The sequence below is a fragment of the Eucalyptus grandis genome, chromosome 6 (genome assembly GCF_016545825.1).
Source record: "Eucalyptus grandis isolate ANBG69807.140 chromosome 6, ASM1654582v1, whole genome shotgun sequence".
Lineage (NCBI taxonomy): Eukaryota > Viridiplantae > Streptophyta > Magnoliopsida > Myrtales > Myrtaceae > Eucalyptus > Eucalyptus grandis.
In genome coordinates this window covers 40,786,117-40,812,664 of record NC_052617.1, presented here as the reverse complement: position 1 = coordinate 40,812,664, position 26,548 = coordinate 40,786,117, and the positions used below count along the sequence as shown (strand labels likewise).

The window sequence follows — 26,548 nt, the reverse complement described above, 5'->3', positions numbered from 1 at the left end:
CGCGAATCGAACTCGTGATCTTGTAAAAGAAAAGCAATCCATTCATCATTAGACTTGCCACCTCAAACTTTTACCATCGGAAAGTTGCAATCCATTTATACTCGTATACTTCCATAATATAAATATACACCAGTCTACCACGTGTCTTCGTCACCAATAAAAAGCTTTTCTTAGAATCAAATTGTGCTTGAAAACACTCTCGACACATAAACATTTCAAAAATAATGCTAGATTGAGATATTAAATTGATTTATTAAGTGATTTCATATATTTTGATTCGATAGTTAAATAGGTCCATCAACCTAAATAGTGGAAATGTCTGAGGTATACAATAAAATATAGCAAACCAATCACATTCTTCGACATTCCAACTAAAAAAAAGAAAAATCTCATTCTTCGACATCATTCAATACACCAATTTAGTGTACCAATTTACTCCTTGATTAGAGGAGATGATGTTCGGGCCGGTGCGATGAGAGATTTAGCAAAAGCAATGGGCAGAGTAGCTAGTTTCTTGACCTTGCTCACGCGGGCCTTCCTTGTGAAGTTGTTGTAGTCGTTGGCTTCTATCTCGTCCAGGATCTGCCGGTACAGCAGCAAGGATGCCCACACCTGCATTGCCAAACGGAGACAGTAGCGTCACCAGATCCGTCCGCCCACATTGAAAGACAATCACCTCAGAGGGACAAGACCAGCCATTTGGTTCTTTTCGGCTTCGGCTTATTTCGATCAATGAAAAGGGTTTAGATGGCTGACCGGCCATCGACTGGCTGTGTTCAGCGCGTTCACTCCTTTCTCAGCCTCATCGTAGAACATCCTCGCCCTCTTAATCTGATTCTTCATGAAGTACCTCCACTTATCCGTGACCTTCCCAGCGAATATGTCATCATCAGAGAGACCCGCCTGGGCTAACTCGTCCTGTGGCAGATAAATCCTTCCTCTTCTTGCGCTGGAAATTACCGGACATGTCAAAGGACATTCTGTCATCAGGAGGTCGCGACGGTGTTATGTCGAATGCAACTCTAGTGTAGACAAACGCAGCAGGCTTAGATATCTAGTGTTGCGGGGGGATTGAAGAAGGTGCAAATGAACTCAGTGCAAAAACAAGGTTTCCCAATGTATTGCAACTTTTCACAGATGTTAAATTGTCATCAGGTCATGCTGTGTTTTATTTCTTAGTTAATCGCGAGAGACCCGAATACTCAAATTAAGCGGGGGCCCCTTTCCCTTACCTGTCCTCGTTAGGAGATTGTTATTGCCCACACAGGAAACTTTGTTCTAGTTCACAGCAACACATTCTTGACAACTTTAGCAAAACATGCGATGAGCAAAGCAAATGGAGTAGAATGGGTCTGAGCTTACTCTTCGCCGACATCCCTGAGAATGTTGGTTAGCTGTAGAGCTGTTCCCAAGGCCGATGCAGCGCTATAGACACTCTCCATCGTTGCCCGGGAGTCGGGTGCGATTCCACAGACCGGAACGCTCATGAGACCCACGGTACCCGCCACATGATAGCAATAGAGATATAGCTCATCGAAGTTCTTGTATCGCGACTTCCTGAGGTCCATCCTCATCCCTTCGATCAAGTCTTTAAATGGCTGCAACAACAAAAGCAAAACCATGTGTCCGAGTTTCAGAAACACGAAGGCCACAACGGCAAGCCTCCTTGACACTAGTTTAAACAAGCCAAACGAGCTCATATTCCGAAGAGGTTCCACATATAATTGTACTCTACAACTGGTCCAGACCCATATCCTAATCGACAGACCACGGAGAGATATAACTAAAGAGTTCACTTACAGATAAGGGAGTCGGTGAAAATTGCAACAAAAGTCTTAAACCTTATATATGAGATGCATTTGAGTTCTAAACTTTTCAATAGGTTTAATAAAGTTATAAACTTTTACCAAAAAGTACAATCGAGTATTAAACATTTCAATGGATTCAATGAAGTCATCAACATTTGTCAAAAAAGTTGCAATTGAGTACTACAATAATGTTGATAAGTGCAATTTAAGGTTGTCATGCAAATACATTTTGAGGGACACTTTTGCGCAATTAGAAGTATTGCCCATCACAATGACTTGATTGCACTTTTCGAAAATGTTTAAAACTTGATTGAATATAGGACTCAATTGCAAGCGGTGAATAAGGTTTTAAGGCTTCCTATGCAATTTTCCGTTTTAGAGGCACCCCGATACGAAGCAAGTTACGTGATTTGTCAACAAAAGATCTCTCGAAGGACATCCCAGACCTGAATGTCAACCGGGTATTTGGCAACGGTGTCTGATAAAGCAGCATCAAACGCATCAAATGGACGCCCCTCAAAAAGTTCTTCCAACTTCGATTCCCACCTATCCAAAGCATGAGGCGTCAGGAGAGAAGCGTTAGGCCCGTCGACGAGATCATCCGTCCTCCTGCACCAAACTGCAATCGACACTTTTATGCAGGATACATCCCTCGACAGTGCACGCCAAAGCAGAAGTTGTCCGTGGATAAGTAAGCATCAATCTCAAAAAAAAGAGACTTGAGGTTGGAGGAATATGCGTAATGTAGGGCCAAATCAAGAATACTTTTAACCATCCACTATTAGCAATACGTGTATATATTCCAAGGGAAAAGTCAACATCAATCGAAGATGACAGCATACTAGTTCACATACACAGAAACCAAAACTTCGAATTGCCAAATACAAACGAAGAAACAAGCAGATTGAAGAAGAAACCACCAAATTCGTTGCCTTTGACAGGGACCTGAGATCGCTTGGCTTCGGACACCTAAATTTCTTTTCTGGTATTGCTTTCTATTTGGTCACCTAATTCTTCCTACCAGCTAGTAACGAGATGATTACACTCCACGAGCTAAAACAATCGCTCTGAAATAGGCCTAACCGGCAAAACCTGTAAAGCTGTGGAGACTTTCAAGAGACTACTTAAATGAGGCCAGGAGACGGAACCCACCACCAATCGCCCACATTGCTCTTCGCCTTTCCGGAGTCAAGAGCAATGTCCCTGCAAACGCAAAATAAGCAGAGAAGAACTTCACCAGATTATACCGACTCAAAACCAAATGAATTTCTCGAAGAAACACAGAAAAATCCGTAACATTATCAAAGGAAATGAATAATGGGTATGGAGAAAGCAGATAAAAGAAGGATGATTGGCTGACCCAAGTAAAAATTCGTGGCATTTTCAGCGCAGACTTCACGGCATCTGTCATATGCATCGTCCAACCTGCTCAGAGTCCCTGGAAGAAAGATATCAGGTTTGACCTTCAGATTGGCCTCCGACCTCAGTCGCTCGCTCACCAGAGCCGCCTGCTTCAGCACCATGCTGTTCACCCTCTGCACCAAGGATTCCGCCGCCGTGGCTTCTTCGTCCGCCGCCGAGCTCGTGCTGCTTATCGAGCACCACCTCAGTTTCTGGCTTCTACCCGTCTTTGACCTGTGGCCGGACACTCGCAGTCTTTCTGCTAGGACGAATCTTGACATATGCGAGCAGCGAAACACGTCGACAAAGCCGAGGCTTGTGGGGATTGTCTCCGGGTTGAGGGTGGTCGCAAACCGTGATAATGGCATGGCCATGTTGCCAAACTCGAATGTATTCACTTCGCTTCACCGCACCCTGCGAGTGGAGGATCGAGAACTACGTAAACTTGAGCTGGCCAAGTAATAAACAAAAGTCAGATGCGTCCTATTCAAATTATATTAAAATTAATATCACGAAAATCTCAAATTAATACTGACAATTTTATCTTAAACTAATTTTATTATCATGAAAAATCTCAAATTGATATTTTTATGACAAATTTACATTTGGTAATTTTCATTAAATTAGATTAATTCCACGAAAATTACAAATTAGTATACTTATAACAAATAAAAGATAAAATCCTAAATTGGTACACGTATCATCTAACTCAGCAATTTAAAGGGTAAAATTTAATGGAAACTAAAAAAGAGTAAATTTGTCATAAATGTACCGATTTAGGAACTTTTTATTGTCAAAAAATTAATTAAGCATAAATTTATTAGGTGTATCAATTTGGGACTTTTTTTGTAGTTTAACCATAATACCTATCATTTCGTATTCATTATCACTGAAGATATTTTGCTGTGAACGGCTCAAGGAAAGGGAGTTCGTGGATGACTCATCAATCACGAAAATTTGGAATTGGGAAATCTGGAAACTGCCTCCCTGATGCTCAATCAGTTGGAAACGGTTTATTAGAAAGAGGGATATTGTATCATTCCGCGGACAAAGACAGCATCACGATTCATGCTTGGGCGTGCTATTCTCCGACGCTGGATGGAGAGTGACGGGTGAAACATGCCAAACGCAATCTTTTGCGTAAATGATTGAGAGATCTATTCGGAGACTGGGCAATTGATGGCTCGAGAAGCGGTCGTTAGGCTCGTTCCGTTGACGAACGATACCTAGAGAAGACGTGGTAGTTGGGATTCCCACAGCTCATTAGGCTCGAAGATCAAAGATGCATCTTATAGGAGGAGAACTGCGCTGTTTTTAAGGATCCTCGAGAAACTCAATCCATTGATGACTTTCTAATCAAATAAAAAAAGAGATTCAATCGCATTTAGTAAAATTTGTAAGTTTTCATTACGACGACACTTATATAGGAGTTATATAATGATAAGAAGAGTTATGACCGGTTATCATTCAAGGATGTGTCCTTCGATAGATCATAGAATTGGTCAAACTACATGGGAGTTATTATTTGTTTCAGAAAATATGGAAGAATTCAGAAAAGTAAAGAAAAAGTCTAAGATGGTTAAAAGTGAAAGTATGGATGAATTGGGAATATGAAGCAGATTTTATTTTCTCTAGGTAAGAAGGGTGGAGAGGGGCAACCGACCCCCTATAGTTGAATGCACAAAGGTCTAACACCCACTATTTAATATTTGGTTTGAATTATAACTACTCCGTATCACCGTCATCTATAAGTCTGAGATTAGCAAGCTCATTTTCGTAATCCTATCAAGATACTAGTTGTTAATAAATCTATTCACATGAAGCATGTGGCAATTAAGTAATGCGACATGAGTTGTTTAGAGATTCACTCCCAATATGAATCAAACTCGTAATCTTATAAAAGATAAGTGACCATTTTATCATTAGACTAACCACCTTATTGATAATGGCTTATTGGTTGAAGCTTCCCTCTAGATCAATTTACAGCTAGTTTTTTTTTTCCACTATCATATTAACATACATCGGGTTGCCCCACGTCTTTACCACCAATAAGATTTTTGTGTATTGTGTTTGAAAATGCCTGACCTATAAACATTTAATGGATAATACTAGATTGGGCTACTAGACTGATTTCTCAAGTGATTTGACAAATTCTGAAATGATAGATAAACAGGTCCATTAACCTAAGTAGTAGAAATTTCTAACATGTTGTGCAATTGCTTTTTATGCGATGTTTTTGTACGCTGATGTGATAAACTAGAAAAAAAATCACATTAGACCATATTATAAGACGATTTCACAATCTTACAAGGCATAATGCCACGCCTTTGTGTCATGCGACAAAATACCGTAAACCAATTACCTTTTGCAACATTATCTAGTTAACCAATATACTGTACCGTTCTTATGTCTTTCACATTGCTCGTATTATTCAAATACATCGAGCAAAGTAGTGAAATGGTGGATTGTCCAAACTCTACCAAATTTTTTATTCCATTAAACGTGGAAGATCTCCGACCGCCGTTGCAAAGAAGTGAAATTCTTTAATGAGGCTTCAATGTCCCTGCCATTCTAATAGACAGAGGCAGTGTTTCCTCCGACGACACTGCCATGCCAAACTAGATCATGAGAAACAGGACAAGGTTCACAACTTGATCCTGGAGAAGGAAAACGCCACACCTTTTTTACAGCTTTAAAGGCAAATTAATACAAATTTATGACCACTTTTTTGCAGTATATCAATTTCTAATGTACAAATGCATGCCAGTTCTCCTCTCTCTGTCCTCTTCTCCCTCTCTCTATTTGCCCCACCTTAAGGAAGCTGAGTTGATCACTGTATTTGAATCGGTCATGCCTTGATAAGAGGAGATGATGCTCGGGCCGGAGCAATGAGAGACTTGGTATAAGCAATGGGCAGAGAAGCTAGTTTCTTGACCTTGCTCACATAGGCCCGCCTCGTGAAGTTGTTGTAGTCGTTAGCTTCGATTTCATCCAGAATCTGACGGTACAGCAACAAAGATGCCCAAACCTGCATGAACCAAAACCAATACATATTATCACCAGATCCGTCCACCCGAAATGAAAGGAATGGGATTGTAGGGAATAAGACAAGCCATTTGGTAATTTGGCTTTGGCTTATTTCATTTAATTGAAAGGTTTAGATGGCTGACCGGCCATCTACTGGCAGCATTCAGCTCGGTTACTCCTTTCTCTGCTTGATCAAAGAACATCCTCGCCCTCCTGATCTGATTCTTCATGAAGAACCTCCATTTATCCGTGACCTTCCCTGCAAATATGTCATCATCTGAAAGTCCGGCCTGGGCTAACTCATCTTGTGGCAAATAAATCCTTCCTCTTCTTGCACTGGAAATTAATGGACATATTAAAAGACGTTTGGTCATCAGAAGGTTGCGACATAATATGCTCACGATTGACAACTGCATAAACCAAACCGAAGGGCTGTGAAACATTTGGGGAGAATGGGTGAGAGAAAGAGAGAACCATATGATTTTCTCTGCTGGAAATATGACCAGGCATATCCATTCCAACTTAAACCATTCCTCAAAGTGTTACTTTTCATGGAATCAAATGCCATTCTAGTGTATACAAACACAAGAGGCTTAAATATATAGGGTTCTGAGGGAACTGAAGAAGGCACAAATGAACTAGGTGCAAAAAACTAAGGTTCACCAATCTACTGCAACTTTCACATATGCTAAATCATCATCAGGTTATTCACTGCATTCCAAAATTTGAGAAAGTCATGAGTTTTTAGTTCTTCACGATATGCCCAATTACTCAAATTAACCAGGGGACTTTTCTGTTAGCCGTCCCCCTTATGGGATCAGTAGTGCCTTTGGTGAACCTACTTTTATTTCACAGCAAGACATTATTGACAATTTTAGCAAAACAAGTAATAATTGAAGCATATGAGAAATAGGATGGGCGGAACTTACTCTTCGCCAACATCCCTGAGAATGTTGGTTAGCTGATTAGCTATTCCCAAGGCCAATGCAGCATTATAGACACTCTCCGTCGTTGCCTGGGAGTCAGGTGCGATTCCCATCACTGGAACGCTCATCAAACCGACAGTACCCGCCACATAATAGCAATAGAGATATAGCTCATCAAAGTTCTTGTATTGTGACTTCCTGAGGTCCATCCTCATCCCTTCAATCATGTCTTTAAATGGCTGCAACAGCAAAAGCAAAACCATGTGTCAGATTTTCAAAAATACAAAGGCCATAACAGCATGCCTCCTTGACTCTAGTTTAAAACCCCAAATAAGATCATATTCCCGAGATGTTCAAGATATAACTGTACTTGCAACTGCTCCAAAGCCACATCCTAATCGACAGAACATGGAGATATATGTCTAAAGAGTTCACTTGGAGACATGAGAGAATGAGCCACCCCAATATGAAGAAAATTATGATGTTTTCATGAAATGCTTAGAAATGATTCATCAACAAAAGATTTCTTGAGGGAGATCCAAGACCTGAATGTCAACTGGGAATTTGGCAACAGTATCTGATAAAGCAGCATCATACATATCGAATGGACGCCCTTGAAAAAGTTCTTCCAACCTCGATTCCCACCTATCTAAAGCAGTAGGTGTTATGTGAGAAGCATTAGGCCCATCTACAAGTTCATCCGTCCTCCTGCACCAAACTGCAATCGACAGTTTCAGCAACAAGGACTACATCTATGAACAGAAAAATCCATGCACCCTAGTGCAGAAATTATACATTAAAAGACAGATTAAAAGAAATCGCATGAAGTAGGGCCAAAGCAAGAATATTCTGACCATCCACCATAAGCAGCGCATGTCTATAGAGTGAAGGAAAAGTCAACATCAATGGAGGGTATAAGCATTCTAGTCGCATACACAAACTTCAACCAACTTAAGTGAAACTGACTCGGAAGTATCAAAATTTCAAATACCAAATATAAACAAAGAGACCGCAGATTACTAAATGAAGGAGAAACCACCAAATTCGTTGCCTTTGACAGGGACCTGTAGCTTCAGGAACTGAAATTCCGTTTCTAGTTTTGCTTTCTATGTGACCAGCTAATTCTTCCTACCAGCTAATAAGAGATGGTTTCACTCCACAAGCTAAAACAATCGCTCTGAAAGAGGCCAAACCAGTAAAACCTGCAAAGCTATGGAGACTTTCATAGTAGCGCTTTCAAAAAATGATGCCACGGCATCATACCCACCGTATATCGCCCATATAGCTCTTCGCCTTTCCGGAGTCATGAGCAACGTCCCTGCAAACCCAAAAATAAGCAGATAAGAATGTCACCAGATTATATTGACTCAAAATCAAATCAATCTCTCGAAGAAACAGAGAGAGAAACCCATAACAACATCGAAGGATTTTAATACTACGTATGAAAAAAGCAGATGAAGAAGGATGATTGGCTAACCCAAGTAAAAAGTCTTGGCATATTCAGCGCAGACTTCGCCGCATCTGTCGTAGGCATCGCTCAACAAGCTCAAAGTCCCCGGAATAACAATATCTGGTTTGACCTCCAGCGTGGCCTTTGACCTCAGTCGCTCGCTCACCAGAGCCGCCTGCTTCAGCACTACGCTGTTCACCCTCTGCTCCGATGACACCGGCGCGGCAGCTTCTTCTTCCCCGGTTACCGGGCTAGTAATCAAGCTGGAGGCCGAGCTCGGGCTGCTTATCGAGCACCAACTCACTTTCTGGCTTCTACCCTTCTTTGTCCTGTGACCGAACACTCGCAGTCTCTCCCCAAGGACGAATCTTGACGAATCCTTAAAGCGAAAAGAGTCGACAAAACCGAGGTTCGTGGGGATAGTCTCTGTGTTGAGGGTGGTCGCAACCCATGAGAATGTCATGGGCATGTTGGCAAACTCGAATAAATTCACTTACACTTCACTGCACTCTGTAACTGGGGGATCAAGAATTGCGTAAAACCGAGCTGACCCAGCACGAGAACGGAGCTCTGGAGCAGCAGCTAAAAAAACCAGGCTCCGTCGAGAGAACTCTGCGATCAAATCAGAAAGGCTAAGTAAGTGCCCCCAAGATGGAAAAAGAAAAAACAAGAAAAACAAGATCGTTAGGAACAAAGACCTCGCTCACAAGAACGGGCAATCTGTCACATGATCCATGGGCCTAAAGTCTTCGCCGAGGCAAGGTGGAAAAACACGGCTCATGCCGGTTTAAAGGGTCAAATGAAAAGAGCCTTCTCCTTTTTCTCTTTCCCTACCCTCCTTTCCTGTCCGAGCGAAGTCGCACCCGCACTCCCACCCTCTCTGGAACGCGTTCCAATCACTCCCGACGCAGGCGCAATAAAAATGGCCAGATGCAAATGGAGGGGTCACAGAGGAAAAGGGAGCATACGCCGCGCGAGATGACGAGGTGAAGAAGCCCACATGTCGTCGCCACACACACCCCCCCTTGAATAGAACCAGTGGCTCCACTCGGCCCCCCACGAATTAATTAAAAAACAAAAGCGCAGGGCTTCCGAGCATCAACGTCACACCGCTGAGAAAAGAAAAGCCGACAACCGCCACGCTCTCGAGCGTTCGAGACACTATCGCGACGTCCTGCTGCTGCTTCTGTTGTACGTCTTTTCATACGAAAGCTTCCCCCCCTTTCTTTTAATCCCCTCCCCTGTATTTTGCGGGGCAAGGAATGAATCGCGGAGCAATTCCGGGTATCTTCAACGGCGATTCGTTCGGCCCTTTTTCAAGCTTCGCTGGACCGGTGGTGGGTCATGGTTCCGGGGGGTCGGCATTCAATGAAACGCACCCCGGGGCAAAGCTAAAGCTCGTGTTTGATTCGGGGAGATCGATCTGGAAATTCTACGTGGGAGTGTGATTTTGACGTGCTCGGGTCGAGGGAATATAAGAACAAATTAGGACGCGAGGCTCGCGTTCCGGATTAAGGAGCGGTGCGATGGAATTAAGAAAAGGGAGAAGGGGGAGGATTAAGGTGGCGACGGTGAGTACGGTGAATCCGTCCAGACATGGAGCCGACGGACGCGTGGGAGGCGTTGCCCAATGAGTGGAGGATAGGGTTATCAAAAGGCGCGGGGGGCGGATAACGCACACGTGTCGCCTCCTGATTGGAGGGTCGGCCAGGACAAGATCTTGGTGGTCGTCTTGGTGGGGGAAGGGCCCCTTGCTCTCAGCGTCTACTCAAAACAGTAACCTCCTCTTTGGGGAAAATGGGGAAAATGGGGGAAAAAAGACAAAAAAAGAAATGGGAATGGCCTTGTTTCACGCGAGGAGGTCAAAGCCCCGCTCTCCGTTCTAAAATAGAGAAAGAGGTTCAAGTTTCCTACCTTTCCTGTTGTGCCGGCAGATGGATGACTTCGGGCCTGTTTGTTTCTTTTTATTTTTTGTTTTTCAGAATACAAATTTCTACTATTTTCATCCTAAAAATAAAAAAAAGAATAGAAACATATTTGTTTACACTTTTATTCCCGAGAACAAAAAAATAATTTTTTTGTCCCCAGAGACCAAAAAAATAGATTTTTGTTGGAACAATAACAAAAAACAGAAAAAAACTTGTTTATTATTCTCGATAACACTTTTTGAAGAAATAAAAGAACAAAAATATAAAACTTTTTTTCTTTTTTTTTTTTTTTTTCTTTGGCCGGTCACCGACCTCAACCATGGTCGACAATTGGCCTTCAAGGGCTGGCGACCTCATCGAAGTGTTGCCAGCCCCCAGCGAGGCCGAGCTTGCCCAGCCACCAACGAGGTCGGCCTAGCCAGATCTGGGTGAGGTCAGCCTCACCCAGCCCAAGCGAGGCCGAACCTCGCGTGGCCACAATGAGGCTCGGCCTCCCTAGCTGGCATGAGGTCAAGCCTCGCTAGGCCGAGCTGGAGGCCAGCCTCATCAATGCCCTGGCAAGGCTTTGGTGAGCTCGCCGGACGCTGCTGGGCGATAGCCGGCGACCACCAAAGAGAAAAAAAAAAAATAAAAATAAAAATATTAAAAATTATAAGAAACAAAAAATTATACGAGTTTATCAAACGTGTTTTGTTCTTTTTCTATTCCAGAAACGTAAATTTTGTACATTCACCAAACGCGTTCTTCGTTCTCAAAATTATTCTCTGAAATATAAATAATTTTTTCTATTTTTGTTTTTTGAAACAATTTTTTAACAGAAACGTTACCAAAAGCTTCGCCTTAAGGATTGAAAGTTTCTATGAGTTGCTCTGTTGAATATGCAATTGGATTTTTAAATAACTTCTATCCAAGACAAAAAAAAAATTCTGATTTTGAGTGTTTTGGAAATGTTAATATACTTATCATTTAGATCGTCCTCACTAATCTTTCATAATTTCAAAAATACCCTCAACTTGCATGATGTCACTAACAAGTCCAGATTTGGTTAAATTTAACATGATAACTCTCGTCTCGCCTCAGTCACTTGCTTTAGTCCTTTGTTTGTTTGAGTTATTTTTTTCCCCTAGAAAAAGCAAAATTTATTGTAGAGTGTGACTTTCCAAGCAATATTTAAATTAAAAAGTTGCTTTTCAATACCCTTTCAAATTATAATTTACTAAATGCTGCTTACATTTTGAGAAACTCTTTTAATATAAATTTCTTTGTATTTTCTCAAATACTTTCTTTAAAAGTCCAACCAAATGCAATCTTAGTGCATTAAATCATGGATTTCCATGATGGTGTAAAAGGATCATTACACGAGTAGGTCTCGGACACTTTCGGGTAGATGGTTTCCAGTTTTAACAAATGGGTCAACTCCATGGACCTGTGAAAAGTTCTACTTTGCAATTATTTGTGTCAAAAAAAATTTCTACATGGAATGATGCACTTCATATAAATCCTTAAATTATAGGCTTCAAAGATTAGGTACATCTGCTGAGTTTCTAGAAAATATAGAATTTAAGAAAGAGACAACCCTAATAATATATTAGAAGTATCATGGCTTTGCATCCGGCAAAGTTCCACCTGCCACGGTCAAACAATTACTACTTTCAGCTAGAAAAAGAAGAAGAATGAAGATTTCCCAAGCCGATGCATGCGTAATTTGTTAACTTATTGGATCACGAGGGAGAAGTATTTCTACATCTATTCTTATAAAGAGAAGAATTTCTACATCTATGGTTGCTTCGATTTTCATGCATGTACAAGGGAAAAACCAACCCCCAGATGTCAGGATTTTCCTTTAAAGCGCATTTGTGTGCAATAAAAAAATAGATAAATGGAATGGATTAAAATAGATGAAAATTTAAAGGTAAGCTCATTATATATATATATATACATATATATGTGTGAGTGTAAATGGAAGGTACAGGTAGAGGCTTAGAGCAATTGATGGAGCATTAGCGAGTAGGTCGTGTGGACAGAATCGACTCTCTATTTGTCAGGAAGTGGGAGAAAATTGTATGGAAAACAGAGCACAGCACCCCCCAATTCACATCGCTTTGCTCTCTGCCTTTTTCGTCCACGCATTTGGCCTAGTGCGCGCAGGGTCAGCTCGTTGCCACGCAGGCCTTCTGCACTTTGTTTGACTGCTCCTTTCTTTATTCCTTTTTCTTCAAGACTTTTTGCATTGTTGTCGCAGCTGTCATCTCTTGTCTCCCTCCCTCTTCGTCGTCGTAACCGGGGTTAATGGCCGTGGACGGATGGAAGACTAGGACGATCCCAGAGCCGCATCCGTCGTGTTCTTGGCAACAGAGAACGAAGACGACTGTTGGCTTAGGTAGATTACATCGCACTTGGACAGTTTTGGTCTTCAGATTAATTGCTATGTTTCGTCGTGGCCGTGAATCAGGAGCATCCGGAGGACCAGAAACGTAGTGACGTGCGCACTTTGTCGGCAGGAACATGCTATGGGATCCACGTGGTGCGGTTGGAGTTGCAGTTGAGGCTTTTTGGGCCTTGAGCTGTCGGCTGGACCGGGACGCGACCGCATGTGCATCGTCCGCTTGTTACTTTGCCAAGCCTGTCTACTGATTTTGCCTAAACTAGCGCAGGGCCTGCGGGGCATGGCAAGTGCGAAGGTGGGATTATAGTACGCATTGGCAGCACCGCGAGTCACGAGATGAGAAAGACCTGACTCGTCGATAGAAGATGATACTGGGTGTCGAGAAAATTGGGAAAAGCCGGCAGGCGGATGCAAGTTTGCATTGGAAAGGACTGTTCGTGAGCATCGATTTTGGTTTGAGTCTCTACAAGAAACAGTTGCTCAAGGCTATCGTCTTGATGATTATCCAAATACAGCGGGGCGAATGATATACTTGTGATTTGGTGATTTTAACCGGTTACTTTTTGGATGCTTTAAAATAGACGTTCTTGGAACAGAAAAACTCTTTCCCAGCGGATTGAATTGAAATTCTTTCTTCTCTCTTTCCTTTCAACATTAAAGTATCGAGAACCCACCATGGATTGCTACTTTTCTTGGGCCTTATCACAACCCATTTTGAGATCTTTGAGGATTGTTATGAATAGGCTAGGGTTTTCCATAGCCCAATTTGGTGTCTTTCAGGAGTATCGAGAAAGGATACTCCAAGAGCCCAAAGATCTTGATGGCGAAAAGGCCCAGGACTTAATTTAACACCTCTTGCTCTAGCCTGCAGCTGGATACGTTCGAGTCAACTGCACAACTCCAGCGATCGAATAAAAACTAGACCTTTTCGTGTTTTACAGAGAAATCAAGATTTTATAGAGTACGAATAGAAGAGGAAGAACAGAAAAAAACCTCCTTTTAAGTCAAGAGTGAAGGCAGCGCAAGGGGAGTGTAGACTGCCGGCTGAACCGGGACGACATGGAGGGAGACGGCGAGGAAGAGGGAGGAGTCGAGAGCTTGTTGAAATGGGCTTGCGAGCTCGGAGTATCCGACTCTTTCCCTCCCAAGACGGCGGCGCAGCCTCGCACCGCCTCCTGTCTCGGCCGCACCCTCTCCGTCTCCGACTTCCCCGAAGCAGGCGGGTACGTCGATGTTGCGTTGGTTTTCGTCTGGTTTCGGTGGCTAGGACGTGTCTGCTTTCGTGGGTCGCCTTAATCCCATCGATTTTCCATGTCTAGCTGCTCGATGTGACGGGACGATGCTTTGTATGTGCAGAAGAGGGTTGGGTGCAGTTCGTGACGTTAGGAAAGGTGAAATGGTGTTGAAGGTTCCTAGATCATGCTTGTTGACCACAGAGAGGCTCTTGATGGATGATCAATGTCTCTGTGCCGCTGTCAAGAATCGTCGCTCTCTCTCCGCTACTCAGGTGATTATGCTCGGAGTTTGATATCGCCCTTTTCTTCAGTAGAAGTGTATGGGTTTCCGACACGCGACAAATGTATTGAGAAACTCTTATAGGAATGGAACATGACAGGAAAATCAATAAAGTCAGAACAGACCTGCATTTACATGTTTTAACCCATTTGTTCTTGAAAACAACTTTTCATCATAGTGGACCGAATTGATTATGACTCAAGGCGATGCAATTAGTTGACAATAAAACAATGAAGCAAAATGAACTGGCACCCTATCGTAGTAATTTTATTTTCCCTCCTGATTCAAATATTGTAGTTGATCAAAGATTCAGAATTAGAGTATCTGCTGAATATCTAGATTCATGTTTATTTGATTGTTGCGTTTGAAATGCAGACTTTGACCGTTTGTTTGCTATATGAAGTGGGTAAAGGGGAGAAATCATGGTGGTACCCTTACTTAAAGAACCTTCCCAGAAGTTACAGCACACTTCCGACTTTCAGGCAGTTTGCAGTGCAAGCTTTCCAGGTTCAACTCATATACTTGCACTTGCAGTTACAATTTCATGCATCTCTTTTGTGGGAATTTACTTTTTCTTTATTCAGAAATGGTTTCCACATGTTGATAGGTGGATGATGCGATTTGGGCAGCCAAGAAGGCCAGATGGAAGGCAGAGGCAGAATGGAAAGAAGCTCATGCACTTATGGAGGAACTTAAGTTTAAGCCTAGACTTCTAACTTTTAATAGTTGGCTTTGGGCTTCTGCAACTGTGAGGTTACTTGTTCTTTTCTTGCATAGTAATGTTCCATAACTTGTTTGTTCATACATGGATGTGGTAGGGTCTTCTTCCACAACTTGGTCTGTTAGATCTAATTATCGGATAAACTGGTTTGGCCTTATTCGTTTGCAAGTCAGGAACTGAACACTTTCGTTTATTCTTTTTACTGGCTCCATACTCGAAAGTCATTCATTTGCAATTTTTCTATCCCCATAGGGCCATAGTTGTTATTAGTCATATGTTTCTAGCTTATTCATTTCAACATACTGAACTTTGAAATCTTGATTGTATTCTAGATATCCTCAAGGACATTGCACGTTCCATGGGATGAAGCTGGATGTTTATGTCCTGTGGGGGACTTGTTCAACTATGCTGCGCCTGGAGGGGATTTGGCAGAAGCAGACGATATAATTCTTACAAGGTCCGTGCCAGTTGGATCTTTGAGCTATGAGGAAGCTGAATATAACTCGAAACTAGAGCAGTTGGATACTCTTTCTCAGCGATTGACAGATGGGGGATTTGAAGAAAGTGTTAATGCATATTGCTTCTACGCTAGACAGCATTATGTCAGAGGCGAACAGGTACTATAACATTTGTTGCATCGCCTTAAAGTGTATGTTCTCATAAAGCAGCATTGTTTTGTGATTTCTATAAGAGAATAAAAGTAGTCCGTGCCTTATTTTTCCTTGTATTGGCATCTAGTTTCAGGATGCAATAAATGCAAGTTCTGCATAGCAAGCTTTCCGATTATCTGTTTTGAACTGTATGTTGTAGTTCCTGCATCTGTCCTTCCTCAGAAACATTCTTGCTTGCCATCCTTTTTGTCTTGACTTGGTGTCACACCATGTGTAAACTCATTATAACACTTCAGGGTGTTGATATTTGAGACTAGTCATAAAAATTTTGTTGGCAATCAATGAAGTGGAGGGTGAGATTGGTTTGAGAGAACTTTTCTCATAATATTTTGTGGATAACTTACATTGTTTGATCACCAAGGTCCAGGGCCTAGTCTTCTTTCTGTTAGGCTTTGTGAACACTGGCTGTATGTATCTGGTTAGAGATATAATATCAAATTTTTGTTTAGTTTGAAAAATTACATTTTCTTTGACATTAGTTCTAGGCTATTGTCAGTTTAACAGAATTCTTTTCAATTTCATTGATTTGTAAAACAAAATGTTGAATGCCCAAGCTTTCATGTTTTCCTCTAGAGATTTAAGTTCCTTGAATTTAGTTTCGTTCTGTTTCTTTGGGTTTTGGTTCTCTTCCAATTGCTCATTCAGAAAGCAGTTTCTTCTTTGTTCCAATATGGACTGTAGTCTGCAGCAGACACTTCTTTGCATTTCCATTTCTTAGCACTGAACCTCTTATCAGCATTGCAAACTCTCCTTTCAACTGGGACTCCTTTCTGACCTCAACGTTCACAAATTTTCAGATAGGGTGCATCTGTTTCACAAAAAATCAATGATTTGGAAATCATTTTTGTAAAATTGATTGGTTTTATCGCTCAGAAAAATTAATTATCACCACTTTGGCCTTCTATTGCTGCTGGCCCATAAACTTTACTCTGGCTCTGGATTTGTTTGAAAGAGGCTGGCAAATACATACTCGACCTTCATTCACAAAAGAAACTCCTGTGCAACCAGAAGCCAGATCAACGTAACTAAGAAGCCAACTGTATATACCACTTAACATCCAGTACTTCTGCAATTGCTATCGAGCATCCACTATTGGAGCATAAGGATTAGGCCTCAAGGCTAATTTTTCTTGTAGGACTAATTTTATTGGATCTATTTGTCACCAGGGGACCATCCTTGATTATTTTGTGTTGTCTCCCCTATGAAGGTGTACACTTGCATTACCATTTCACAGTTACGCTAGAATATTTGCACTTGGCTTATGGGTGTGGGCATTCAACTACTTAGTGCATCTTACCCACCGCATTTAATATTGTAGTGAAATTACTTAGGCTTCAGAGTTTCCATTTAATATTGTAGTGAAATTACTTAGGCTTCAGAGTTTCGGCTCTTCCGGTAACGTAAGTCAGTGAAGAAAGCTTGAGGCCAAGTTACTTCTTGATAGTTGCCATTTCTTGTTTTGTTCTCCAATCTAGCAGTTGGATCTGAAGCCCACGTTTGCAGAGTACCTTGTCTCCATTTTTTTTTTTTTTTTTTTTTAATGTTTAATTCTCCCCATTAAGTTTGATGGTGTCAAAACAATTGCTGTCATAACTTCGTTGAAATTTTGCATCTACCTGAAAATGGAAAATTTTAGTTGCAAGTGTAATGCGTGAGAGCTGGCCCTTTCATCAAGTCAATTGTCTATTGTAGGCAAGCTAAATTGTAAAGTCAAAAGGAAAAAAAGACCCATCCAGTCTGGCCTTCATTTATCACGTTGTTATGTCAAACCGAGTCTTGGTGCTCCTTTCAGCTGGACCATTCTGTTTGGTCGAATAATCAGTATGCTTGGCCATATCATACTTTGTTCTTCCGAGAATGAGGGCAAGATAAATCTCTAATGATGTCCTGTCATGCGCAGGTTCTCTTGAGCTATGGTACATACACTAATTTGGAGCTGCTAGAGCATTATGGTTTTTGCTCGACAACAATCCAAATGACAAGGTATACATCCCCCTCGAACCCGGGGTGTCTTCTTGCAGTTCATGGCCTGCAGAATCTCTGTACATTAATCAGGGTGGTGAGCCTTCTTATGCACTGTTGTCCATGTTGCGACTATGGGCTACACCTTCAAACAAGCGGAGATCTGTGGGACATCTGGCTTACTCAGGGTCTCAACTCTCTCCAGAAAATGAGATGTGTGTTATGCACCTAATGTTGAAGTGGTGCAATACCATTCTGCAAAACCTGCCCACTTCAATTGAAGATGACCAACGACTCCTATGTAGCCTCAACCAAGTGGATAGTATTGATATCCCTGTGGAGCTTTTTGAAGTGTTTGTGAAACTTGGAGCTGAAGGCCGTGCCTTCTTAGAAAGCCTTGGCCTGCGAAGCAGAGCTAATGTTGCAGAATCTATGTCTTGGAAAATCGAGAGGGCATTGGAGAGGTGGAAACTAGCAGTTCAGTGGAGGCTGAGGTATAAGAGAACCCTTGTGGATTGCATCACTTATTGTTCGAATGTAATTGACTGTATTCACTCTCCAGGTCCCCTCGAAATGGAAGTGCTGACTGATGTTTGAACCATCGAATACAAGATTTCCTTTTTATACTTTTTTTTGCCGGGGGGGGGATTAAAACTAGGATACAAGATACTTCTAGAGAGCAATGACAGAACATATGCTTGCTTTTGCACGAGAGGTATCTTGCATCAGTATAGTAAATGGCAGGTAATGATGAAGTCATATCCACTCCGAAGATATGAATCATTAGCATGAGAAATATGTTGCACGATAATTATCTTGAGTTAGCATGTCCACTCTTATAAGTGTCTTCGGAACATTTGAGTTTGAAATGGCTAGTTACTTGAACTGTGACCTAGTAGGGGTGAGTATCAGTCTAGGGTCAATCAAGATTGACCCAACCCCTCAAGGAGATTGGGTTGATGGAGGTTGATCCTCGGTTCTGAGAATTTCGAGTCAATCTAACTTGGACTAATTTTAACTATAAATAATATATTACTTATAATTTTTTTATATATAATTTTTTTTTTAAATAAACGACATCAACTCTTTAGTGATAAATTCAAGTAATTCTACATTATTTTTTAATAACTTAGATTTTTAGTGTCTTTTACGGCAATAATAATCATAATTTATAAATGGGGAAAATATTTTTATGATGAGTCTTCACAGCATCCAAAATGGCATAAACGACCCTTTATGGCATCATTCTCTAGTATTCATTATTTTTTGTCTTATTTGTTTTCCTAATTTTCAATTTGTCAAAATTGAAAGAAATAGCTTTTCTACACTCCACTTGATACTCGCCTCGCTTTTTTCGCTTTTTTTGGTCACTCGTGTCGCTTGCCGCCCGATGCTCACTTGGCTTATTGATTCCTACTCAACATTCGATACTCATTTTGTTCGATGCTCACTCTACTTGACTCTCACCGTTTGTATTTCTTAGCTGACCTCACTCATCATCAAACTCATTGGGTTGATATGGTTATCGGTTGCCTTTTTAAGAAGTACAAAAAATGATCTAAAAAAATTATTAATTGATCTTAAGTTGACCCTGAAATCAGACCAAACCTATTAGATTAGTTTGGTCTTCTATCGTTTTTTTAAAGAGTATAAAAAATGAAATAAAAAATTATTGATTGATTTTGGGTTGACTTGAAATCGAACCGAACCGAACTTATTGGATTAGTTCGATTCTCAATCACTTTTTTTAAGGAGTACAAAAAAATGAAATAAAAAATTATCGGTCTTGAATTGATCATAGAATCGGACCGAACCATTGGTCGATTTAGCCCTCAATTTCAAAAATTAAGGACCGGCGTGTGAGGATTGGTTATAAGATTAGGGGGCATACCAGCCCAATTCAGACCATTCTCACCCCTGTGACCCAGCACACCCTGCAAAGGAGATTGGACAAAAGTTCAAACTGTTCCTCTCATCCGGTTTCTCATTCGATGCTTCATCCATGTTTGCTCACCTCCAAAGATACCTACGACTGCCAAAAACTGTGTAATTTGTGGCTTGTGGTAGACTGGGTCGTCCTCGCAAGTTGTCTCCCCCACAGCAGAAATCGTGGGTTCAGATTTTGATGGCTTTTGTTGATCTTTAATTTGAGGTGAGTTCAGCAACCAAATTAATCTATTTGCATTTGCCTTACAAAAAATGACTCATAAAACATTTTCTTAAAAACGATATCTTGTAACTAAAACGTTTATAAATTGTTATCAATCATATGCAAAAACTTTTAAATCACATGTTCCTTTTCTCGTATATCGTGAAAAAATTCAATATCAAATCTTAATTCTTTAGTAAGTTTATTTTAATAGTTATATGAAAGCTTTAAATTATTATATCTCGTTCCCTACACTTAGAAATTCATACACTAGAATAAAAAATAGCTGCCTCAAAGATTGCACTTATAAATGGTTACCTATTTTTCTTTTATCTTTTTTTTTCATTTAAATACATAATTTTGACATCTTAAGAAAAAGCATTTCACAAACAAATTCATCTTTTTAGGGTTTATGAAGAGGTCGAGAAAGATGGATCAGACATCTGGCTTGGATTTCTCAAAAGAGAAAAAAGTTGCGCACAGTTTAATCAGCGTCGATCATCTGGGGAAATAGTCATCACCTCCATCTTTATCTCAGGCTCAAGAATCTCTCCTATTAAACCCTAAAACAATGTTCCAATCTGCTACGACAATGCAAAGTTCAGACCTAAAATCAAATCAGCTAAAAAGCCCAATTCCTTGTCGGCTCAAGCGAATCGATCGAGCGAGACAAAAAGGAAACTTCAATCGCTGCAAAGAAAGTCTTTTTTTCTTTTTTTTTTTTGTGGGGGAAGAGGAGTGAAATTGGATCAGAAAGACTGGCTTGGTTCCTCAACAAAGAGGAACAACAAAAAAGCGCACAGTATAATCAGCGCCGATCATGTGGGGAAATAGTCATCACCTCCAATCCTCCTCTTCCACACAAAAAAAAAAAAAAAAAACATTTCAGCAAACACTCGAACTGCATCGAATCTCGAAAGAAGCTCACTCTTTTAAGCGAATGTCTCCAATCTGCCCGATCGTAGAGCGAGAAGAAGAGCGCCCTACGAGGCAGAAGCGGAGGCAGACATGGACGAGTCTAGCGTCAGCTCATACACAGCGCTCACGGGGAGTCACAGCGCAGGTAATCAGTATTTTGACGCTTCCACGACTCGCTCTCTCAAATCAGAGGCGGCAAAAACACAAGACAAAAAGGGGAAAAAGAACAAGACGGAGAGAGAGGACACAAGGGAAGAAGCAATCGATTCCCTCTTCAATAGAATCGCCGCTGGAGAAGCTCGATCTTTCGCGGTCGTAGGCTGCAGATGGAATTGAATCAGCCCGGAACCCTCGTTTTATATAGAACAGAGGCAGAGGAGGGGCCGGCAGAAACCCTAAATCTAGAACGGCGGCTCGAGCTTGGAAAGAAAGAATTGTGGCTGGAGCATCGGCGGACTCGATTTGGACACGTGTACGGCGGATGCGCTAATGCTTCCCGAGGGGATTGAGCCCTATCCGGCCCGTGGTTCGGCGGAGAAAGAAGTCCGGCCCAATGATCCGGTAAACCCACCGTAAAAAGCCATGCGCTTCGGCTTTAATATACAATACAGTCTATAAACTTTTAATTTGTTCAAACGATCTATAAATCTTAATCGAATATGTAACGTGATCCATGAAATTTCAAGTTGTTCAATAAGAATCTCCAAATTATAGATACATATTCAACTAAGTCCCTTAATTATATTTATTAAAATATTCAACGTTGTCATTCTATTAATTTAAGTTCAGGCATAACGCCGAATATTTTCTTATAGTTTGAACATTAAAATGAATATGTACTAAAAAATTCAGTGACCATATTTAACAAATTAAAAAGTTCAAATATCACATTATGCATCAGGTTATAGTTTATGAATCATATTAAACAAATTAAAAATTCATGAATCACATTGTACATTGAACCAAAGTTTATGGACAATGTGCATTATTTCCCCCAAAAAAATTCTTGTTTCACCGGATGGCAATCCCTTTGTGGATTTAGCTCTTAAATAGATTACCGAACAGGAAATTTTAATGTCATTTCGTTTAATTCATTAAATTTAAGATTATTTTGGCCAAAATACAAACGTAGTATAGTTTAGGAGATGCTTTCTGCAATTAATCCATGCTTAATTACCAATCAGCCTTTCCCCGGTGTAGGGATGAGCTAAAATAGTGATGATCCCATGCTTAGATACCAAGATAGCATCGCTTTGTTTAATTTCGTTTAGTCAATTTCAATCGGTTTTACGCTCTCTCCACTTTGCTTTTGCTGCTAATTAATTTCATGCTTGTTCATACTGCTTATTCTGGATTGTTCATCGACAGTGCAATTTTCGTGGAAGTACCAGCAACATGTACAGAAATGTCAGGGACATCGAAGTTTGATTGGAAGCATGTGCAAGCAAAGATTACAATGCCCTCATCCTGAAACATCACCTCTGGTATCTTGAAAACTAGTCAAACACAAGATCAAATTACATGAGTTCATGAAAAAATAATGACGACAGTAGACTTTTTGTTGTAAGAAAATCTACGACGTATTGAATTTGATCCTCTGGGGAATCACGAGCAAGGTATGATAGTTGGATCCAAAGCTGTCGAGGTATCCCTATCGCACATGTCGGCTGTTATGTTTACAACACTTTCTTCCTGCATTTGAAACTCACAGGTTAGTGCTGATAGTCAAAGTGATCCGCGGTTTCATCTACTTGAGAAAGGGGGAAAGAAACAATTCATCTTGTCTAGCTCAGTGAAAGGCGCAATTTCGACTAGCAATATTGGAATGTCTGGCATGCTACATGAGTCGTCATCCTACTAAATACCGCTTGTGAGAACTGTTTTGAACTTGCGGGGGGGACAGTATAAAATTCTTCGACAGAAAAAGTTGAACACTTTACCTTGGCTAGATTCCTAAAGTAAGTAGTAGTATAGTTTCCTGTTGGGAATAAAGCTTCCGTAAGATCTGCAAGAACCAACTGAGGTTGGGAGACTGCTCCGTCGAACCAATCTTCAAATGTACAAATCCCAAAAACAAAGAAAATTGTATTAGCGCCTTCCCAGAAGACAAAGTACTATATATCACTCAAATAATTATGTTCAATAAATCAAACACTTTGGAGTGATTCTTGTTCTCCTTTTTTTGTTGACAGTAGTCTTTGAGTGCCCAATAACTTATTGCATATAGTTACTTCTTGCTAAAATGTCAAAAGTCGAGCGAGTTTAGACTGTACTGTTATTAATCACGTTCTTTCTCGGTAGGAGTTTGTTGCAACCCTATCTAGATAAAAATGGGCTACTTTATTACTTACCAAGAGTGTTGCTGGCGTTTTGCAATCTTTTATCATATCTCCACAGGCTTTGATTTGCAAGAAATGCAAAACAAGAAGTATCTGCGACTCCTACGTTCTCAACAAAAGTTGACATTGTGTAGCCGGTGGGATCGAAAGTGTTTGTTCCATCGATGACCACATCGACAGTCTGTTTACACCAGCAAGGGAATTGACCAACTTAGAAAATAAACAGCGACGCAGTTATACTTCATGCACAAATGGAGTTTCTGCTATTTGATGGAATTATAATCTCAGATAAAGCATGAAGCAAAAAGGTGAGGGATCTAAAGTTCTCTGGGCATGGACTTACGCATAAGATGGCATGCAGTTGCTCCAAATCATCAGGATTGGAGGTGTTGTAAGTGATCTTGCCGATCGATTCATCTACATTCTCTCCTCCAGCATCCTCTACATACTGTTTCAAAACATGACTCATATGAAATAAATTGGTGACTAAGTGAAGAAAAGGAGAGGAAGCATTTTCAATTTAAAAGTAAACCAACATCTCCAAAAGCGAAGGGGGCTAAAAAATATAACAACTTCATCTTCTGTCCTTAGTGCGTTGCTAGTAAAAGCAGAGTTCCTTCAAGTACATCTGCCTATTTTGTAATTGAAAATTTTGTTGGCTTTTGTAACCATTCTTGCAATGGCTAGACTAGCATTTGTGCATGTCTTTGAACTTTACAAGATTCAAGGCTGCCTTTAGTAAGGCGCAGTTCTTGTTTTAGGAAACCAATTCCCATCATGAGGTACCTTCATTTTGAGTGTTTCCGTGGTAAAGGACCATATATTCTGCAAATAAAGAGCAAATTCTTGTCAGTGACATGTCAAATTGAAGGAGTGTTCGATCTGGACTGTGTTTAGTTAAGATTGATCTGTGCAGCTTGTTTTTTAATAATACTTCAGAATTGGAACGCCATTTTATTTGTGTGATCTGGAAAGTTAAAAAGCAGTAAAAAGCCTTGATGAGATTATACAAACATCATTGTACTCCATCCAGGCAACTGTTGGTTTGACTGATGAAGCTTTGCTTGCAGCAACCCTGGCCAGGCACAAATAATTTTCTTTAACCTAGAAAGATAAGCGGAAATGAGATGACACTTCATAAAAAATCAGAATTTCGCAGCTCAATAATCCATGGAAGATGCATGTGAAAATTCTCTCTTTACTACAGCAGAGTTGTACAGATGGAGTGCGAGTACTTACAGCATTATACACTTGATTGGCTTTATATTCCAGGTTAGCGTAAACTCCAAGGTACTTGATCCATTCTGCTCTCTGTTATTTCCATCCATAGAGAGAAAGTGGGAATTGGATTGTACTAATTAATGGAAAAAAGGAAGTATAAACATGAATCATCAATGATAAACTCTCTCACCTGCAGAGGAAGGCTTTCGCTGGTAGGAGCAAATGATGCAAAGTTACAAGCTTGTGCTAGATCAGTGTTGCTAATAAAATTTGCCGAGAATTGCTGAAATTGCTGAGGATTGCTCTTGTTAATCATCTCAGCTCCTCCTCCTTCGCATAAATTTAGTACACATGGAGAGGCAACGGAGTCTGCTGTTATGCCTTTTAAGCTCCCAAGTAAGCCTAATAGCTGCACATCAAGTAGGCCTTCTAAAATGGATATCATAATTTGTACTCTTTTTAGATCGTGAAAACACCAACTTGGTTTGACTCTGATTCCAGAGAACCGATTAATGCTTACCTCGAAGAAGGAAACTGCAAGAAAAGAAGGAACATGAGAAGAAAGCGATGGTTAGATAAGACAATTTGACATACCAAATCTAGATGACATAACTGTGATGATGCAGCGCTGGATTTCTAGTATCTTTCTTTCATTTTGTCCCATCTTGTTATGTGATTGTTTCTGATGTATGTAGTTTCAACAAGAAAGAAGATCAACATAGAGGCAACTGCAATTTAAACATAAGATGGACAAGAGAGTTTAGGCCAATACCTGGAAAAAGTTCAGCATCTACTGAATAGTTCGATAAGGGAATGATGAATGATTTGATCCTGGAAGTGCAATATTTTGTCCTGGATGCCATCCTTGAATTATCCTGTCATATATTGTGTAAGGGAGTGTTAAACTAATTTCTTAAGAAAAGTAACTGCCTATCTGGAGGAAATTTTTCGGTAGTATCTCTATTTTTAGCAGTTGGTGAACAAGATGAAATGTTGATAAGGTAGCTTAATCTCATTTTATATGATATTTACTCGATACTTAGAAATAGGATACTCCTAAAACAGGGCATCTGTCACAAGCTAAACAAGCGAAAAAATCCAATTAACTTGGACCCTCCCTAAAACCTTTCTAGCGACTAAAACTGTAGTTTAAGAGCCAACCCCGCGCTGAAATTTTGCTGTAAAGCTATTTAAACTAATGCTGTCACTAGTTGAGCAAAAGCTTGTATTCGTGGCGATAATGTCCTACTGAGACCGATGGATTATGAATTTGAGTGAGTATCCTTGTTTTCTCTGTTGATTCACCCAAAAACAGTTTCAGAAAAAGGAAGGTTTCAGAAAAAGGAAAAGAAAAAGAAAAGCTCTCTTTCAGCAAGGATGCCCGGCGAAACAGAGACCTGAATGAGGAGGTAGCTCCTGGTGTCAATGGCATTCTTGATGACTTTGAAGGTCTGTCCGTAGTAAATGTGGAAGTTCACTGCGTCCTCCACCCTGGAGATGTTCACCTTCACTGTGGATGCTGCGCTCAGGCCTTGAAGACATCCGCAACCGAGGAACCAGGCCGCGACCAAAAACCTTTGTAACCAGGAAACTGAAGAAGAGGATGACGGAATCATGGTGGACGTTGGAGAGGAACGCAGAAAAGAACGAGACCCTTTTTCAGGCAGGTATATATGATGCAGCTGCTATCTGATTTTGCACTTCAGCGGAAGTACTTATACATGGCTCTGAATTCAAGTAGTGTCCAAATTGAAACTTGGCTGTTCGACCATGTTTATACGGACACTGATCGATGCTGATAAAACATAGTTTAAGAACCGCAATGAAAAGATATGCAGCTTTAAGAAAGTGATGGACGCTTATGTGATGTGAGGTGGGGTATCCGATACGACTTTGGGCTGTGAATGATTGGGGAATGAACTTGTTGGCACTTGGCATGTGAGTGTGGCTATTTATTAATGGTAAAACAGTTGGCCACCCGTGAATGGTACTTGTCTCTTCTCTTCATCTACTTCCTCTTTGTTCTCACTTCTCTAATCCCTTCACGCCTTTGCCTTTGCCTTTGCCTTTGCCTTTACCATCCTTTCTGCCCTCTTTCATCCCATGTGCTGTGCACCTCCTGCTCC

The 26,548-nt window shown here is 40.8% G+C and overlaps 4 protein-coding genes and 2 non-coding genes across 7 annotated transcripts; 1 reads left to right on the top strand and 5 right to left on the bottom strand.

The window, feature by feature from the left end:
- Positions 1–282: 282 nt before the first annotated feature.
- On the bottom strand, positions 283–3,624 carry LOC104449768 (phytoene synthase 2, chloroplastic). 2 transcript variants are annotated; one of them, XM_010064028.3, is made up of 6 exons: positions 3,169–3,624; positions 2,961–3,011; positions 2,255–2,427; positions 1,363–1,598; positions 757–949; positions 283–612 (listed from the first exon to the last, which is right to left on the bottom strand). In XM_010064028.3, the coding sequence occupies exons 1-6, from the start codon at positions 3,581–3,583 to the stop codon at positions 433–435; spliced, it is 1,248 nt and encodes a 415-aa protein (XP_010062330.2). In that variant the 5' UTR covers positions 3,584–3,624; the 3' UTR covers positions 283–432. The 2 variants fall into 2 exon arrangements, with proteins under 2 accessions (XP_010062330.2, XP_010062331.2); XM_010064029.3 differs by lacking the exon at positions 283–612 and having other exon boundaries at positions 791–1,022.
- Positions 3,625–5,732: 2,108 nt separating this feature from the next.
- On the bottom strand, positions 5,733–10,190 carry LOC104449767 (phytoene synthase 2, chloroplastic). The gene is made up of 7 exons (XM_010064026.3): positions 9,311–10,190; positions 8,640–9,224; positions 8,430–8,480; positions 7,708–7,880; positions 7,166–7,401; positions 6,380–6,572; positions 5,733–6,237 (listed from the first exon to the last, which is right to left on the bottom strand). Exons 2-7 carry the CDS (start codon positions 9,079–9,081, stop codon positions 6,058–6,060), a joined length of 1,275 nt encoding a protein of 424 aa, XP_010062328.1. The 5' UTR covers positions 9,082–9,224; positions 9,311–10,190; the 3' UTR covers positions 5,733–6,057.
- Positions 10,191–13,125: 2,935 nt separating this feature from the next.
- LOC104449766 (protein SET DOMAIN GROUP 40) lies at positions 13,126–18,664 on the top strand. The gene is given in 7 exon segments (XM_010064024.3): positions 13,126–14,149; positions 14,283–14,433; positions 14,817–14,948; positions 15,049–15,189; positions 15,495–15,779; positions 17,734–17,788; positions 17,791–18,664. Coding segments are annotated over 7 exon segments (1,530 nt in total). The 5' UTR covers positions 13,126–13,985; the 3' UTR covers positions 18,393–18,664.
- A 1,710-nt stretch (positions 18,665–20,374) lies between these two features.
- On the bottom strand, positions 20,375–20,471 carry LOC120295194. Its single transcript, XR_005552552.1, has one exon. It is a non-coding gene; the product is annotated as a small nucleolar RNA Z103 (small nucleolar RNA).
- A 217-nt stretch (positions 20,472–20,688) lies between these two features.
- LOC120295196 lies at positions 20,689–20,791 on the bottom strand. The gene has a single exon (XR_005552554.1). It is a non-coding gene; the product is annotated as a small nucleolar RNA Z103 (small nucleolar RNA).
- A 1,469-nt stretch (positions 20,792–22,260) lies between these two features.
- Positions 22,261–26,345, bottom strand: LOC104449765. Its single transcript, XM_010064022.3, has 11 exons — positions 25,820–26,345; positions 25,195–25,297; positions 24,943–24,956; positions 24,613–24,831; positions 24,441–24,512; positions 24,216–24,305; positions 23,988–24,026; positions 23,545–23,649; positions 23,214–23,382; positions 22,803–22,912; positions 22,261–22,554 (listed from the first exon to the last, which is right to left on the bottom strand). Exons 1-11 carry the CDS (start codon positions 26,036–26,038, stop codon positions 22,468–22,470), a joined length of 1,227 nt encoding a protein of 408 aa, XP_010062324.1. The 5' UTR covers positions 26,039–26,345; the 3' UTR covers positions 22,261–22,467.
- Positions 26,346–26,548: the final 203 nt, after the last annotated feature.